The following is an 18,869-nucleotide window of genomic DNA, read 5'->3' as shown; positions in this document are numbered from 1 at the left end:
TGGTTTGATGGTTAGACTAATTGATCTTAGAGATCTTTTCTAACCTTAATGATTGATTCTATGACTATGAATCTGTAGCCACCTTATTCCTATCAAGACGTGTGAAACTGCTGTAATGTTCCACCCTTTGGGTTTTGTGTCATACTGGCAAATTAATGCCACTGGGTTTTGGACCACTTTGTAAGAGATCAGTGTCTTCTGGGTACCAGCAGCAAGAGGAGCACTTGATCTGTAAGATTTTCGTGGCTGGTCACCTCCAGGGAAGGCTGTACCACTAGGTGGTAGTGCTGCTCAGCCCTGCTGGCCGGCGCTGACAGCCATTGGCAAGGGGTTGGCAAAGAGGCAATTTGACATTCATAAGCATTTTGCAGCCAGAAACTGATCTGAAAAAGTCAAGTAATGTAATCCTGTCTTCTTGTTCCATCAACTGTAGAAATGAGTCTATGGAAAACCCACTCAAATGTATGCTTGGTGAACTTTATGTCACATTTGTACATTCGTATTTTACGCCTTTTTTGAACAAAATATACTCTCTTTAATACAGCACAAATGTGCTTTGCCTCAGAAGATGTGGATATGTTTTATGGTTTTACATTCTGGAAACCCAATGAAATTTTGCAGTGATATTTTGAACCTTCAAAATGTCTATCTAGTGAAATGTAAGTGAATATACATGCTTTCTCAGATACCATAACATTAGAAACCAATGATACAAAACATTATTGTGTCCCCCAATTTTATTTTATGGCTTGTGCTAAGTTATTTATATGTTCAGGAGCTACGCTGGCAAGAATTCAAATATTTGTTGAGGGAATCTACATCTAAGCTGAAGGGTGATCTTTCCTCTCTTTCCATTTTCTCTAATAAAAACTGTTTCACATATTTCAGATTACATAGAATGGAAAATTTTTCTTCTTTTGGGTTGTTTTATTGACTTCTTTGGGTGCATACCAGAGAAAGATTGTTCCAATCGATTCTTTGCTGAGAACCAGCTCTAAAGGGAGTCAGCTACAGGATATGTGCACAGGTTTTCTACACATTTTCTAAAATTAATCTTGCAAAATACAGAAAAGAAAAGAAAAGAAAAGAAAAGAAAAGAAAAGAAAAGAAAAGAAAAGAAAAGAAAAGAAAAGAAAAGAAAAGAAAAGAAAAGAAAAGAAAAGAAAAGAAAAGAAAAGAAAAGAAAAGAAAAGAAAAGAAAAGAAAAGAGGAGGAGAGGAGAGGAGAGGAGAGGAGAGAAAAAGAAAAAGAAAAAGAAAAAGAAAAAGAAAAAGAAAAAGAAAAAGAAAAAGAAAAAGAAAAAGAAAAAGAAAAAGAAAAAGAAAAAGAAAAAGAAAAAGAAAAAGAAAATCTTAAGGCTTGTGTTCATATTCAAACATCACTTTTCCATTTCATTTCTAGATACTGTCAAGAAGGCCTGACTGTTTCCTTCTCCATTCTCTCTGCATTCAGCGGACGTTCATTATCTCTTATTGCTGATCTTCATCTACTGTGATATCTTATTTCCAGAAAGTAGCAGAATTTAATTAATATGGTCTGCTGACCTCTATTGTGATTTCCTACATAAGATGACCTCTTCCACTGCAAGCACGCTGTTAAGGCATCTTCCTCCTCCCTGTAGTTCATTTTCCCCTAGTTCTGGTAGTTTTCTCCCCAGAAAGCAGCTGTGGAGCTTCATGATCCAAAGACAGTAAAGTCTCTGGGACAGCCTGCAAAGCCTCTGCAACTGAGGTCCCAAAGGGAAAATCATTTCAGGTTGTTCCCACAATCCAGTATAAATGTTTTTGCTTGACTAATTATTTTCTTTAGGGCTTGTCTTCTCTGCACTCCTTTTAAAGCCTTTCTCTTAAAATCAGGAATAGGCCTGTTGACCCTAACCATGGTTCTTTTATCTCTCTGTACTTCAGCAGTATGTAATACCCTTCAGAGTTTCTCAAAGTGAAGGGAGTTGCTTATGTTGGGACTGTGGAAATTTTCTAACCTGGACTTCGAACTCAGCTTAGTTTACATGTTTTACTGTCACATGAATCTAGACATCGGTATGCCTCAATATCTGGGTATATCTGGGTCTTGCTACAGAATTTAAGTCTGAATAACATCCCAATTAGAGGGATACTCAGACCTCATGTTTCAGATCACCTCATGGGAGATATATGTTCCAGCTGTGAAGTTTGGAACTTGTATTCCGTCTTCTTTCCACAGTTTGGAACCCTTTTCTAAAAGTAATAAAAGCAAAGGGGTTTTGGAACAGAAACATCATCATCTCTAGATTCCTTTATTTCTTTCGGCACCTTGCTACCTGATAGACACTGGTACTCTGAACTCTGTAGATAATCCTTGCACTGATAGAAAACTGAAACTTTCACTAAGTTACTAACCCATGCATTGTTCAGTAACATGTTTCTGGCCAAATTTTCAATTTTCAGCACACTAGACCTCAGTGCATTTACAACACAGAAAATGCTGCCCCCAAAGATTCTGTTCATTGTTATTTTGAGATTGAAGATCTAAAGCTCATTATGTCAGCGTCTTCTTCAAGCCATAGTTCTTTCTATTGCTTTCTTTAGAAAATATTCAACATAGAAATTCTTGTAAATTCTGTTTCATCATATATCAAAGCATTGGCCATGTTACTCTGTTATCTTAAAAATGCAGTAATAGTAAAACTAGCTATGAGAAATGTTCTGCACCAAGAAGTGCCAAAGTCACAGGGATTCTTTTGGGTGAGTATCTTAAATTCAGATTATTCAATTTATAATGATGTCATAAAATGAAAATTTTCTGGAAAAATATCTGGTAAACAAGATCTTGTGTGGTTAAGCACATTTTTGAAGTTATCACTCTTCTACTTATAATCTGCCATTTCTGTTTGGCCTAGTTCTTGTCTATCTTTGCTGAGTTGCTCTGATCAGTGCTTCTAAACTGTCATTAAACGCATTTCACATTTGAATCTCAAAAAAGTAAATATTTCATTTCTCCCATTTACAAAGAAGAAGCAGGCTCAGGGAAAACTGAAGTGACTTTACTGAAGTCAAATAGTAGGAAAAATACTCCAGAACCAGTAGAGTGTCCAGAATTTATACACAGCAATGTATTGGGCTTCATCTTTTCTTTCCCTCTTATTAGCTAGTTATCACCTATTAATGATACAAAAATGTCACTGTATTTTCACACTTGTAATAGAAGGGCTACACAGGGAGGAAAAGTGAGAGTGGAGGCAAGTTCATTGTAAAGTTTTCTGTGGGATTTAATGAGTTAAGAAAGCCCAACTTTGAAGAGTAAGAGGAAGGAATTATGTTTATCTTTCTTTCATTGTCTAGTAAAATTTTCAAGGCCTTGTGTACTGTAAAGAGCTGCCAGAGTAACTACAACACAGACACATTTACCTTCACCTCTGGTGACCTAGCTCTGTGGTTGAGAAGCACAGCAGCAAACCATACCGTCTCCAATTATGGTTTCTTCATCCTAACAGTCTGGATCTGCTTGAGTAGTCTCTTTTCAGTGTGTAATAACTATGTAGTCTCAGCCGTCTAGGGTAAAATCCCCTGGATGGAAAGAGTTCATTTCCAATGAATAGCAGAAGATGTCAGAGGATGTGATTGAGGTGTACATGAAACAAGCGAGTCAGCTCCATTAATAAATTAACGCTCAGGAATCCTGATGGGTCAATAAGTGTTGCAGTCGTTTCTCTTCAAATGAGCAATCAGAGCCTGATGCCAGGAGTTTTCTAGCAGAGTCCAAAGCAGACTTTAAATTCTTAGATTCAGCTCTTAAGGTTTCTGTGTGTGTTCAGATGAACTTGAATAGAGGTCCATTCCCTTCTGCTGAGATATTGTCCCTGTAAACCGTCACTGGAGTAGTTCCTGTACTAGATCATACTATATCTGTAAATTAAAAAAAGAAATATCAGTCATTGTGTAGGAAAAAAAAAGCCACCACTGTACTCACTCTTATGATTTCATAAACTGATGAATTTGTGGACCCAATTCAAGATGGCTTTCAGCATTGCCAACTAGTACAAAGAAATGACAGCAGCTCTTGGGTGTATTTTCTTTTCTTTATGTGCAGCATCATGTCTGGGAGAAGATTTCTAGGGTAAACATCCAGGGCAGGAAAAAAAAACACAACATTGGAACAACTATGAACTGAGTGAGAAAGCTACAAAGCTTACATTCAGTATAGTATATTTTAAAATGGAATCATCATGCCCTCGTCCCATCACCAGTTAATTAGTTTTTTTTTCCCAAAAGTTTGAAATAAGTTTGTATGAGTATGAAATCATATTAAGCATAAAAGAAAGTGATCCATTAAGGATGGGTAACTGACTTCCTATTGACAAGAAACAATTGCAGGAGAAGAAGAAGCAAAGTTAATGACTGCATACAGTAAGGTTTGCATGCTTTTACCATTTACCAGAAACAGCTGACATTATAAGTGAAAATATAATTTTTTTTTCTATCTACTCAAATCTTTTCCTTTCAACTTACATTGCTAATAAGATGCTCATTATTGCACTATCCTTTTCTGTAGTCCTTTCTATGACAAAATCTCCTTGTTGTGAGTGAGAATAAGGAAAGTCCTAATGTAGTAATGCAAATTCATGCATGCTATCATCATAGGAAAATTTTCTAGATGAAAAGCAAAGTAACAAGTAACGGAGATTTTATTTTGGAATTTTCTCTGCATAAAAGCCAAAATAAGAAGTGTGCCAAGTATCACTACTCTAATCCTATATGGTGTTAACAAATTGCTTGGCACTGGGCAGAATTTATGGAAGAGAAAGTAAATCTCTCATCTCCAAAGATTAAGTAACACACTTTGAACTCTTCTGGTAAGTATCTTGGAAATCAATGTTGTTGACTTGACAATGAAGGTGTTTTTTTACTGAATTGGAAAGGAGAAGTTACCTACAGAGATGGGTAGAGGAAGAAAGTAAACAGGCCTTAAATGGTGTCATTAGTTGAGTTAGAAGAGTGCAAGATGGGTTGATGGACCCAAGATGGAGGCAGACTTTGTGGAAAAGTAGCTCCACATGAGCTATCAAAGCCTTTGAAATCAGTGCTGGTAACTTTTGTTGTTACACTTAATTAAAAGGTTATACATGAGTTTTAAAAAACAATATGATTGATCTGAATGAATGGCTGAACATGTCATTTTTAGTTTGTATTCTGCTGTGTCTGAAAGCTGGAAATGTCTGCAGTGTGGATCTGTCTTTGGGGTATTCAAACAAGAAGGAACAAGGTAAAGCGCTGACTGGAGGGCCAGGCCCAAGGAATGGCGATGAATGGAGTTAAATCCAGCTGGTTGGACACAACAACCCCACATAACATTACAGGCTTGGGGCAGAGGGCTGGAAGTCTATGTAGAAGAAATGGACCTGGGTATGGTGGGCAACACTTGACTAAACATAAGCCAGCAGTGTGCCCAGGTGGCCAAGAAGGCCAATGGCATCCTGGCTTGTGTCAGAAACAGTGTAGCCAGCAGGGGCAGGGAAGTGATCATCCCTCTGTACTCAGCATTGACGAGGCCATACCTTGAGTACTGTGTCCAGTTTTGGGCTTCTCACTGCAGGAAGACACTGAGACCCTGGTGTGTATTCAGAGAAGGGCAGTGAAAGTGGTGAGCACAGGCCTTATAGGGAGTCACTAAAGGAACTGGGATTGCTGTCTGGAGCAGAGGATGCTCAGGGAAGACCTTATCACCCTCTACAACTACTTGAGTGAAGATTGTGGTGAGGTGGTGATCGGTCTCTTCTCCCATGTAACTAGTGACAGAAACAGAGGGGAGATTCAGATTGGATATCAGGAAAAATTTCTTCTACAAAAGTGTGGTTGGCTGCTGGAATGAGCTGCCCAGGGAGGTGGTAGAGTCACTGTCCCTGGAGATGTTCAAGAAGGTTTAGATGTTGTACTGAGGGACATGGTTTAGTGAGAAATATTGGTAATAGATGAATGGTTGAACTGGATGGTTATAGAGGTCTTTTCCAACCTTGGTGATTGTATGAATCACCTTGACAGTTTTATTGTGTGCTTTCATGCATATGTATATTATATTTTTCTCCCTCTCTCTGTTAAATCCTGTGATAATGAAAGATTTATCTTTAAGTATTTCTTTTTTTTATTTTTTTTCTCATTCAAGAAATGAGTAGCGTCAGAAAGACACCACTGTCATGGGAATGATAGGAAGCTGTTCTTGTATGGACTTAGTGACAGCTTTGGCAATTGGCTGCCCATCTACTAATAATATGAAGAAAGCAATTCTTTTAAGACAGTTGAACAATTAGATAGCCTGTCATGGCTAGTCTGGAATGGATTGACAATGACTTTTTGATGCGATGATCAGTATTCACTTTTAATCTACTGTATCCCAAATGTGGAGTTCACGTTCTCACTGTGCCAGGAGCTTAGAGCGTGTTCCCCATGACATGCCATAGAAATATAGAAAGGGCTGTTAGGAATCAGTTTATTTATCCCTTGTACCTAGTTAAGAGAATAGAATTGTGAGGATAAAGATTTAGATCCCAGAGCTCCTGAAAACATACAGAGAATGCTTTTTGTTGACTTCAGTGAAATCTGAAATAGTTCTTACCTAGTTTGCTCAGCATCAAAAAAGAGCAGTTGAAAGCCATACTTTGTCTTGGTACTGGTCCTTATGAGCTGTTGTGTGTTCTAGTCCTGCCCAGCTGTACATCTTTGAAAGAAAAAAAAAAGAAATCAGAAAAAGAGCTTCTCAACAGTCTTAATGATACATTTACTGTTCTCTGGGAGTTTCTGAAAACTCCATGAGTACTACTGAAGTTTGCCATCAACACACATTCAGTTCACATAATTAGAAGCAGCTTATTTCATTCTTGGAGCTCCACAGACACAATAATTGCATGTTGAAAACACCACACTTTGGGCTTTTTGTGTTCAAAGTTCGGATTGGGTCACAGAAGCAACTGGATCAATTCCACGAAGAGCCATGTGTGAAAAGTGCAGAGCCCTTTTGCTTCTAACATGAAACACATGCTGTGGCTGTAAATCAAGTACAGATGATAGATGAAGAGTCATCATCTGCAGCTGGAGTTGTTGGTCAGCTGATTGGTGTGGCTAAGTACACATTAAGCCACATGAAAGTCCTGCGATGCTGTGATTCTGAGGCTTGTAGACCCCTCCTAGGTGGTGTGCTGGTTCTCAGAAAGTGTTTGCATCAGGGATTTTTCCTTGAGGCAGAACTAGTGACTGGTTCTGTGAAATGTCTTTCAGGAGGCTCAAGGTACTGTTCCACTTCTCACTTGGTGACAAGTGACATGGGGAGCCCAGCCTTAGGAACAAGAAAGCATTGGGTATGCTGAGAAGGGTGATGGGGAGGTCAGCAGTGATCTTTCCCTGCTGGATCCCCAAGTAAGCAGAGAACGAGACAGAGCCCTAAGGATCTCTGTGCCACCTAAATGGGAAACAGGCTTGCAAATGTGTGAATGGATGTAAATGAGCTTTGGACAATATAGACATTATTTTCTGACTTAAGACCTGGGCTAGACAGGCAGAAGGAACAACCCAGGGAACCTAAAACATGTTACATTTTTCCATCTGAAATATACTGGCTGTTTTGGAAATGTGTGTACTGAACTATGCATTCTCTTTAATTCTCAGTCACTGTGAGAATGGTAGAAGCTGTCAGAGCATTATGTTGGATTGACTTCTGCATTTCACTTAGTCTTCCTGCAAGTTAAGTTCAATTACGTACATTCTACAAGTCTTCATAGCCTCCTTTATCTTAAAGGAGTTGTTTCAGAATAATAAGGGAAAAAAAGTGAATCCTCAGACTCTTAAACAAAAAAATAATATTAAAAATATTTGGAATTGTTTTTTCCTTGATTTGAGAACTGCTGTTCCCTTTACTCATCCTCAAATCTAGAAAATTGAGAAAACCAGCAGTTATTAAACTCAGCCTACTCACACAATCTATGAGGCTATGACGTGTTCCTTGTAGCTATTTTAATAAAGCAACTTACCTTAATAAAAATTTATTGGAGATCATGAGAATTTCTGAAAACAAGAACTCTACTGAACAAAAAGTTGGGAGAAGCTGGATTAAATCCCACCATTGTCCCTCTATTGCTTATTGTTACTGGCAGTAACCTAGCACTACAGCATTAAAACCTAGACTGACACACTTAATTGTAAAAGAAACACATATTAAGTCTTGCAGAGGATTTGGGACAGAGTAGCAAGTAATTTTAATCAGCATAGCTTGATTGACCTATGCTTGCTTACAGTGCTAAAGTTTGCTCTGTTTTCATGGCATGTGTATTTCCAAGCCACCTGGCAGCATCCAAGTTTCTGTAGCTTTGGAGGCAAGAGAGGCAGAAGTGGTTGGGGAAGGCTTTGTTTGCAGGAAGCAAATGTGGAGCATACAGCAAGGGTATGAGGACATGCCTAAGCCTAGTCATGGAGTTGAGCAGGGCCTCACTGACCTTTCTGAATAATAGATTGGGATAATGGGATAATAATTAAGTCATTGAAGGAAGGCACAGACCAAGCCAGACATTGACAGAAGGGAGTGCTGTGGAAGAGTTTTACATAGACATGAGGCGAAGGAGTGTTGGAAGCAAGAACAGAGGCCTGGCAAGAGAATAGGAGGTCTAGTAATGAGACTAAAAGGAGATTTCAGGAGGGAGGAGTTGTGCATACCGATGCAAAGCAAGGGGAAGCTCCTGAAAAGAGCTAGACACTGCAGTATTAATCAGCAAAGTATAGCAAAGTACCTCCCACAGACCCTGTGGTTTGTGGCTGCTGAGCGAGAACACAGGGCATACTGAATGAGCTCACAGGAAGGGTCAGAATGGCTATCCTGTACATATTTTCTTTTTAACAAGTTTGTGAGAAATAGCTGTCCTAAACAGCTACTTAGGTATTTTCACTGAGGTTATGACAGTAATGCCTAAAGTAAAATGCTTTGGGATTGCTCTTTCTAAATGTTTTCTAAATGTTTCAGTTAAAAAACGGAAAACACTCAACAGTTGTTAACTTTTTGCATCAGATATTTGTAGGAAGATTTTTGCTAAAGAGGATGAAGACCTGGAGTTTGGTGAAAATTTGGGCCAACATGTGGGCAAAGTGTAGCAGAACATCCTGACTGTCATGTTACTGATGTGTATGGTAAATTTTGGTTTTCTGTCCTGGGCCATCCCTAAAAGCTCCCAAAATGCTGAAGAGCTATGAAGGTAAATTTGGAAACATGGAGTCAGAATATCCTGGGTTGGAAAGGACCCATAAAGATCATTGCATCTCAATGCAATCTTTCATTTGCAAGCTCTGTTTTCTACTGACAGTTTGAAAAATGCAGAGTGGCACTAGTTTTCAGTGGGGAAATTCTGATGGCAGACTGATAACTAACCTTTTGCTCCAGAACAATAACATAGTCAGCTTGGAAGTGAACACCTGATGGATTGCTACTCAAAACATCCTATCTCATACATCTCTTTTCCCTGCAGTAATAATTATTTCAAAAGAATCTGAGATTAAATAGCATCTCATCACTATGAATAAATGTCAGAGTCCTTCAGGGAGCTTTAATTAGTTTCTTTTCTAGGAAGTCTGAAGAGCTCACCCTTACCTTCGTCATTCTCTAAAATTACTTTTTGTATTTCTGATACCGTTCCTAAAATTCTTCTCATTGTGTTTGTTAGCAATATTTTAGCTGCACACCAAAGCAGTGATGTCTTCCAGAGAAAGTCCCAAAGGAAGTTACAGGCTTTTCACATTTATTATGGTTGTTTCAAGTAATGAAAAACAGAGAAAAGAAGAAAAGGCAACTCGTGTGGCTACAAAAAGATAAGGCATTTGTAGAACTTTGCCAACATTTGTTTGTTTTTAACAGATCACATAGGCTTACCATTCTTTTGTTTACGGATTTGTGTTAAATATATTTTGGCACAACAAAACGAGGTGTATTTAATTTTGTTAATAGCACTCACTGCTTTGGTTTGAATAGTACTCCAATGAGGAGAAATATACCCCAATTTTGGACTGTGGAAAGGAAATAATTTGGAGTAGATTTGCACTAAATTGAGTGGAATACTTATATAAATCTGGTTGATATTATGTATATTCTCATGAGATACAAGATTTTTGGATACCACGTGTATATCCTCAGTGTTCTATCAAGGGCTTTTTTGTGGAACTGCGGATCTCTGTCTGCCTTTCCCTAACAGGCAAAGAGATCTTTATAGCTTCAAGTCAGAAGGATAGATTTGGAGTTATCTATGGGACAATAGGAAATAGATAAAGCTCAGCACAGAGAAATCTTAAGAAAAGAAAGAAACATGTCGGTTTTATTTTTAAAGCTGCTTTTTGCTTGTTTCTCTCTAAGCAGAAACTGAATGGAAATTAAAGCTCCAAATGAATTTTCTGGGTTTTTGAAAGCAGAAATGGAAGACTGAGCTGCTGTGTTCCATTGCTGGCATTTTACAAGCCATCATGATGGCTTCAGACAATTGATTCACTTTTTCTATGGCCAAATTTCCTCTTTTACTAAAAAGAAAAAGGAGGTTAGAGGATATAATTTTGATGTTTTCTCTATTTGTTACAAAACCTTGCACTCAGCTCTACTGCTCTTGGCAGTTGAGGAATGGGTACTGTGAGAGATTTTTGGGTTAACAACTGATCTTGGACTTCAGATTAAGCTCATAATTATGCAGTTCTCACCTGTAAAAGTGAAGAGCAGCACAAAACCAAGTGAATAAAATGAAATGTTGATATAACATACCAGACCTGTGCATAGGAGACATCACTTCTCCCTGCAGCAGTGAACCCTCTCAGTGACTGAACTTACTGACATCAGAAAACATTACTTGTTTAATTATTGCTTCGAAGGTACGTGCTCTTCACTCTGACAATCCTGAGATCTTAAACGTAATTTTGGGGGAAATACTGTAGTGGCAGTATAGATGTTCTTTGGTGGCTTACCCAGAATTTCGGAGCTTCTTGGTCCAATATTTATCTTGCACAACTCAATATATTCTCTTATCATGCTTCAGTTGTTAAAATTTCAGGAAAGAATGAGCTTCCAAATTTCTCAAAAAAAATTGCAGATTTATGTTTGCAGCTGATTTTGTTGAAAGTGAATCATGAATAAGACAGCTATAGTAATACTGAGTAAAGTTATTTAGATATGTTATATTTCCCATAGCTTAAAAACTAACTGAAATACTGAACAATCCTTAAACTTTATTAAAGTATATTAAAGTATAGCAGGATATCAGAAACCTGGCATTAATTGCAATTTCCACACTTAATAATATCTGTTACATCATAATAATAGTTTCACTTCTTTCCAGTTGTACTTGCAAAAATTTAAAAAAAAAATCTAAACCTCAAAATCACCTGTTTCATTACAATGTTAGTGTACTAAATCTATATATATAAGAGTCTAATCTATATATAATTATTTGTACATATATATATATATATATGATTGAAAAAAAAAAAGAAGTATAGATTGGATCATAGAATCATCATAGAATCATAGAATGGCCTGGGTTGGAAGGGACTTCAAAGATCATGAAGCCTTAACCCCCCTGCTGTAAGCAGGGCTGTCAACCTCCACATTGAATACTAGACCAGGCTGCCCAGGGCCCCATCCAACCTGGCCTTGAACACCTCCAGGGATGGGGCATCCACAGCCTCTCTGGGCAGCCTGTTCCAGCTACCTTACCTTCTCTGTGCCACCTAAATGGGAAAAAGATCTGAGATCTGATTTGAGATCTGCTATTACTATACAGCTTAATATTTCACGGTGGACCTTCATGATGCAGAATGTTTTTATCAGGATTAGGACCATGGCAGCTGCCAAACAGGTCTATGCTTTATCTATGAGACAATCCCTTATCAGCAAAAACAGCTTTCCAATTCTTCAGAACAGCTGTGTTCAGCTTTAAGAATTCACATCCAGAGGTGTAAGTAAATATTGCATTCCTGCAAGAGAAACCTCTGAGCTGTTACACAGCCTCTTTGTCCACACAACATCTCCAAATACCAGAGTAAATGAACACCTACCATATAAAAAATCTGACATTAGGACGATGACATTGGAAAAACAAAACCAAACCACTTCTGCTTTGGAAAATTTAGCAGAGGTGAAAGCGATCAGTCCAAAAAAGTCAGAAGATAACTTCCATCCTATTCTTTGATTTATTAAATGTCTGTCAGCAGTGTGAACTTACCTCTGAATTTCCTACCTTTGTACAGTGGGCTAGAAATGGAGGTTACATTTTTCAAGCTTAGGAGCCAGGCTGGCTGTGCTTTCTCCATGTGTTGGCCATCAAAGCTGTGAACTGGAGTCCTGACCTATCCGTGGTTTAAGTCCCTAGTGTCACTGAAGTCCTGCCCCAGGAACTTGGACTGCCTCTGGTGTGAGCTGTGCTAATAGCTTTTCTCCTGTGCAAATGTGTTTACAGAAAGCAGGCTGAACAAGCCTCGCAGACCATCATTATCGCCTCCTGGTAACCTCACAAAGGTGACAAGCTGCTGCTCTGTATTGTCATAACCCTGCAGTAATTAGTGCCTTGCGCCTGTAATGGAACCAAAGCGAGTAACATCAGGGGTTCTAAAATGACACTGTTTTCATCATATATTTCATTTTTCAAAGAACATAAAGGCAGATACATCAATCTGCCAAGGAACTCTTTTTAATTAAAGCCTCCATTTTTCTTTTCTTGTCAAGATATGCAAATAGTTTGAGTCATTAAAACAAGGATAAAAGAAATCCGAAGCACTGTTTATCTATAGCCATTGTGACTGCATTTACTTTGCATTACTTTAACTGAAGCAAGTTACAGTGCAGCTTGACATAACTCAGAGCTGCTTTGCAATGCTGTTGAGGCTAAGAGTGGAAAAACGCTTTACCTAGCTTGGGGAGTCCACCTCAACGCATAGATCCTGCATCTGGATATCACATACCTCTCTGTCAGTGGTGGCATGCTTACACACTTGCTGCCATTCACCTATTCAATATTTAGCTTTGGATTACTTCATTGGCCCAGGTTTGGAGGAAAACAAGGAAGTGATTGCTGCTAGTTCTCCATAGCTGTGATGAGGCTTTCTCCACTACAGCTTAGTACCCAAACTGTGTGTGATTGGCTACTGTACCTTATGCAAGGTACTTACAACGTACCTTCTCTTCAGAATAAGGAGACTGTGTTTGTCCTTGGAAAATGAGCATAGCTGTTGGCAGGTGTTTGGCTGCAACCAAATCCGTGGCAATTATCTCCTAGACCTCTCATTCTGGGATTTTACCTGAGAAGCTTGGGATAAAGACCCATCTTATTTTAGTAAGCATGAGTGTGAAAAAGGGTTTCCAGCGTGCTTCAATGAGGTCATTTAATAACCGTGGCATTGTACCACTTTTGATCAGCTTTGAATTGGTAACCATAAAATGGCTTGGGTTAGAAGGGACCTTAAATATCATTCATTTCCGAGCCCCTGCCATGGGCAGGGCTGCCACCAACGAGCTCAGACTGCCCTGGACACTATCCAACCTGGCCTTGAATGCCTCCAGTGATGGAGCTTCTCTGCTTCTCTGGGCTGTGTTTCACTGTAGATTCTGTTTGACCTCTTGATTTTAGGCTTAGCAGCCAAATAAGATCAAATAAACTGATCCAAATGCTGAGGTGCTTGTTCAGACAAAATTCATTGTTTGTTTTCTAAGATAAAGCGTAAAAACCCTGACTCAGGAATTCTGGAACTGATCATTTAAAAGCTATACAACAGTGTTTTGGAGATAACTAACAGAAAACGAATGCAAAAGAGTTCAGTACGGACAGCACATTTTTTTTTTATTTTTTTCTTATATATTATCTACAAGCACAAGCTTTCATATTTTTAATGTAAAAATGCATACAGATCATTATATATATAAAAATCAACTAGCCTTGTAGCAAACTGCCAGATGCAACCATCCCCAGGTTTGGGGACAACGTGTCTGGATCCAGGTGCAAATTCAATGGCTGACCCTCACTTCCATCCTTGGTTGCACCGAACCCCCAGATATGAAGATTCTCAAAGTTCTAGGGAAGTCTTGGTTCCTGATCCAGGTCTCACAGCATGGGCATGACTAACTCTTCATCAATTGAAGATAAATATTTAAAAACTTCATAAATGACAATCAACTTGTTGCAGGTAACAAGTGTCCATTTCACCTTTCCTCCCCCTTTTAGTTTTTCTTCCTTCCTGTCCTCCCTCTGCCGAAATGGAAAGAGCAGAGGAGAAGAACCGATTGTTAGCGTTGTCTATGTAAATAGCAGCATTAGAAACAGAATTTAAGCTGTTGATATCTGCTGCAAAATGGCTACTGAATGCAAATTCATGTTGCATTTGGTCTTTCCAGTGCTTGCGCAAGCTGGGGCTTAATTTGCACGCTGTAGAAATACGACACATTTATAGCATAGCCAATATTATATTGCTACATTGTGAGGAACAGTAGATCAAATTGCATTTAATACTATGTCGTATGTATCAATAGATTATAATAGACTCTACTATAATTGGCTTGTCAAGCAGCCTATTACACCGAGGGGAAAAAAGAAAAAAAAAAAAGGAGCAATTAAGTAAAGAAATTCGTATTTGTGTGGGAGGAAAGGTCATAAAATAGCAGCCTCCTTTCTGACTGAATGTTTATCATGTTCGGCAGTTTCCAAATTCAGTCTTTGCAAAGAAATGTTACTATTTTTATTAGAGGTTCTTTATGTAACAAATAATGTTTGCACAGTGGAATATTTTCTTTCATGGAGATTTTATAACTTCCCCATAACACTACATATATATAATTCACTGAGATTCTTTTGGAAAGTATTATGGCCATACCTTAGGCTTTCAACTCTCTTAATACAAATATGATTTCTTTATTTTTTCTTGTAATTCATGTATTAATGTTTTTATATTTTAAATGCTGCTCTACTCTGAAATCTAAGACAAGATTTCAGAGAAAAGAGCTGTTGATGTTGTCTTAGAGAGGGAAAAATCATTGCTTACAATATTAACATGATGACCTTCCTCATCAGCTGCATTCCTATAGGATTGCAGGTAAGGATTTTGTTTGCTGCAGATTCATACAACAGCACTGATGTGAAAGATAACAGACTGATTTAGTGCCTGAACTTGCAAACGCTTACTCTTTCTCATAAAGTTGTAATGTACATGTATGCAAGTTCAGACCTTCAGCTAATGACTGTCAGTGCATTAATTTAACTCTCACATTCGTGTTGATTCTATATTACTAACAGAATTAAAAATTGGCTAAACCTCTCTTCCTCTTTATTTCATTTATTTATTTATTTTACAACAGTTAGAGGCATGACCAATAGTTTGGGAACAAATGTGTCAACAGTGATGTGATCTGTTGCCAAAACCACCTGTCCAGAAGCACACAGTAATTTTGATTGCAGAGTGTGTAGCTGATGTATGGCAACGTGCCTGAATATGAGGACCGAAACAGAAATATTGATTCTGAAAGACTAGAATGAATTTTCACTATCTACAATGGGAAACAGAGGAAATAAACAACAGCAAAAATACATTTGAATGTGATTTTCATTTATGCAAACTTTTTTTTTTTTTTTTTTTTTTTTTTAAGTTACTTTGGTAAGTATCTTTAAGCCAGTGCTTTGAGCATTCCGTACTTGGGACATTTCTCTGTCCATGGGAATATAGACTTGGTTCTCCAGCCAATGTTCCAACAGATGTTCCATCATTTATATGGCTACCTACAACTGCATAAAGTGCTGTCCTACCAGATATCCTCACTCTTGTACATCTACAGCAAATTGGATTTGATAGCCTTTTGGTGTTATTTCCTCACAAAGGCGAATAACCATATGAAGTGCAAAGCAGTGGAGAATAAAGTTGTAAGCAGTTGCTATAAGAGGGCTATTCTTCAGAATAAAGTACTGCTAATAATCTCATTTGTCAACCTACCCTTTGGCTGTGGTTCTACATGATGTCAGTTTGAGAAGCACACAAAGATGTCTAAAGGGATGCAACACTGTTGGTGAGGCAAGCACTGTCTGAAAGTCTTCCAGTGCTAGTTCCTGTATCTCTTCTTCTAGAAGACTTCACTACTACAGTTAAGACAAGTAGACAGGGGAAAACTTGATAGCTCGCTTCAATGTGAGACATGAGGGAAGAACAGGAGAAAAAAACTGAATGCCTTTTATCCCAGGAAACAAAAATATGATAAACCACACTTTCTCTTGAAAATGCCAGATAGAACCACAAAAAAACTGCTGGTTTAAACCACAGATGCTTCAAGCAACATCTGGAAGTTAAACAACTGGAAATTATGGCCTTTTGATATGGTGAAGGCCATTCACAACTGATTCACAAGGGCTGCTCTAATAGTAATACCACTTACTCTATTATGTTGGCCACAGTGTCAGAGGTGGTATGGCAGTAGTGGCTGAACCTTCCCACCAATATTCTGTTACATTTTGTTGCCGTGTGACAGATGGGAGCAGAGGGGCAGTCTTAAAGAATGGCATCTGACATGCAAGTGTGTATGAGGCAACGGTGTGTCACTGAATTCCTTCACGTGGAAAAAATGGCACCAACTGACATTCATGGACACTTGCTGAATGTTTCTGGAGACCAAACAGTGTATGTCAGCACAGTGACGCAGTGGGTGGTGCATTTGTGCAGTGGTGACAGTGACATGAAAGACAAGCCATGTTCCAGATGGCTATGCACAGCTGTCACACCATGAAATGAAGAGTGTCCCTATCAACTCATCTGCATAAATCAGCTGATGGTGGTAACTGTGTTGTGAAAAGTAGTATTATGTAGCTGAGAATTTTCTCTATGAAATAGTGCTATTGTGCTCTTTGTAGTTTTTGTCACTTTACATGGAAAAAAAAATAGGAGGCGATACTTTCAGAGCAGCCTACATACATTCGGGCTCAGAATTTAAACATTTGACTTCCTATGGTTTGAATTTTTCTTCAGTGGAAGATAGAGCAAGGGAAACTACTTGAATTGAAATAAATCCAAAACAGAATTGTAAACAAAAGCTAAAAACTACCCATAATGAAATCAACAGAAATGTGGTTATCCTTAAAGTTTCATCTCCTGATGCATACACTCCCATTTCCCCAAGTACAGAACTGTACTTCAAGGAGGAAACGCTGAAATGCCACTGGACTAGCTGATTATTTCTTGATGAATTCTGTAGTTTTAGAGGATCTCAAAAAGCAGCTGAACTTTAGCTCCATTGAAATGTTTGTCTTGCTAGCTAAACATTCCATGAAAAAGACCTTTACTGTACTTTTTGCATAACTCGCTAAGAACATCAGCACTCATAGATCTGACAAAATGACAACAAGGAAGGACTGTTTGGAGTAAAAGCACACAATGCGCCAATTTAAAGCTGGTGAAAGGTGTCAGATGAACCTTCTGGTGCAACACAGCAGCCTCAGTCCTTGAGATTACCAGTTGTGATGGTTGTTGCTGGACTGAAGACTGAGTTACTCTCCAAGTAAGTGGCTACTGAGCAGTTGGCTGGCTGGGAATGATGTTTAGGCACTACTGACTTGCAGGGGATTGGAGCCAGCCTTGTAGAAGCAGAAAATACTCTGTGAGTGCCAACCCCCACAATCATTTTGTCCTTTGGAGTTTGTTTGTTTGTTTGTTTTTTCCACGTTAGCCCAAAGCAGTGTGGCTATAATACATTTTGAAACAGGAAGAAGTCTGATTCCATGCTACTCAAAAAGTGGTGTGGTTTCAGTTTTCTATTTTTTTAATAGCAAAGCTTTGACCATTTTTTATTAAATGTGCTCTGCCTGCCTTGTCCCTACCACAAGCTAATATGCTCTATAATGCTTTTCTGGCTTAGTACAGATCTTTTTAGCTGCTGATTTTGGTAAGCATCTTATTAATAGCCTGCTTGACGTGCGTGGTGGAGCTTCGTCTCCGAGTCTTGCCCTGGACCATCTTTCGACGCCGTACCTCACGACAGAGCTCATAGAAGGCCTCCATAATGTTTCCCTCTCCTGTGCAAGCAGAGCACTCGTAAAAAGCACATGCTAGTTCTGTGGCCAGCTTTTCACCTTCCTCTGTGCTGACCTGCCTGGAGTGATCCAAGTCTGCTTTGTTCCCCACCAGGATCAGAGTGACATTTTTGGGTTTTTTAACTTCATCCAACAAGTTCTTGAGTGGTAGAACTTCCTCAAAGCTGCCTCTGTCTGTGATGTCATAGACCAGGACGAAGCCTTCACCCCATCGCACGTGTCCTTCTTTCTGAATAGCATCCTCCTGTTTCAAAAAGACAGATACCAGCTTTAGGAACATGATTTTTGAAAAAGACACAAGGCCTTCATTCAGACAGAGACTGCTTCCCCAGTGCCTGGAAAGCCACATACATCTGCCTGATTCTGTACTCTACACACATTGTTCTCTTTATTGTATGGCATAGGACAATGTGGTGGTTAAACTGCACCACAACTGCTCTTCTCCAGTCCTCAATGGGATATATGGAGAAAATGTGATGAAAAAGGGCTTAAGGACTGAGATAAGGACAAGGAGATTGCTCACTCATTTCTATCATGGACAGAAAAGATTCAGTATAGGGAGATTAATATAACTTACTGCCTATTACTAACAGACTAAAGCAATGAGAATTCACAGCAAATTAAAACCACCATCCCCCTATCCACCCTCTTCTACTTCCTCCCCATGTGCAACAGCAGGGAATGTAGTGAGTCCATCTCTGCCTTTCCTTCACAGTTGCTCTCTGCCCATGCTCCATGTGGGGTCCCTTCCATGGGATGCTATCCTTCCTGAACAGATCCTGCCTGGGTTTCCCATAGACTGCAACTCACTAAGCTCTGCTCCAACACA

At 38.8% G+C, this 18,869-nt stretch overlaps 1 protein-coding gene and 1 long non-coding RNA gene across 4 annotated transcripts in view; both read right to left on the bottom strand.

Annotated features, from left to right (window-relative positions):
- Positions 1–3,005: 3,005 nt before the first annotated feature.
- On the bottom strand, positions 3,006–7,111 carry LOC128073444 (uncharacterized). Its single transcript, XR_008202714.1, has 3 exons — positions 6,793–7,111; positions 6,589–6,668; positions 3,006–3,884 (listed from the first exon to the last, which is right to left on the bottom strand). It is a non-coding gene; the product is annotated as an uncharacterized LOC128073444 (long non-coding RNA).
- Positions 7,112–13,793: 6,682 nt separating this feature from the next.
- Positions 13,794–18,869, bottom strand: part of RERG (RAS like estrogen regulated growth inhibitor) — a 106,897-nt gene continuing 101,821 nt past the window's right edge. For all 3 annotated transcript variants that reach the window (XM_052668689.1, XM_052668687.1, XM_052668690.1), the window contains exon 5: positions 13,794–18,284. In XM_052668689.1, coding sequence (XP_052524649.1) covers positions 17,877–18,284 — 408 coding nt within the window. In that variant the 3' untranslated portion in view covers positions 13,794–17,876. The remainder of the gene's footprint in view (positions 18,285–18,869) is intronic.

Source organism: Tympanuchus pallidicinctus, unplaced genomic scaffold (genome assembly GCF_026119805.1).
Source record: "Tympanuchus pallidicinctus isolate F22 unplaced genomic scaffold, pur_lepc_1.0 scaffold8, whole genome shotgun sequence".
NCBI lineage: Eukaryota > Metazoa > Chordata > Aves > Galliformes > Phasianidae > Tympanuchus > Tympanuchus pallidicinctus.
The sequence above is the reverse complement of the archived record's forward strand: the minus strand, read 5'-3'. Positions and strand labels throughout refer to the sequence as shown.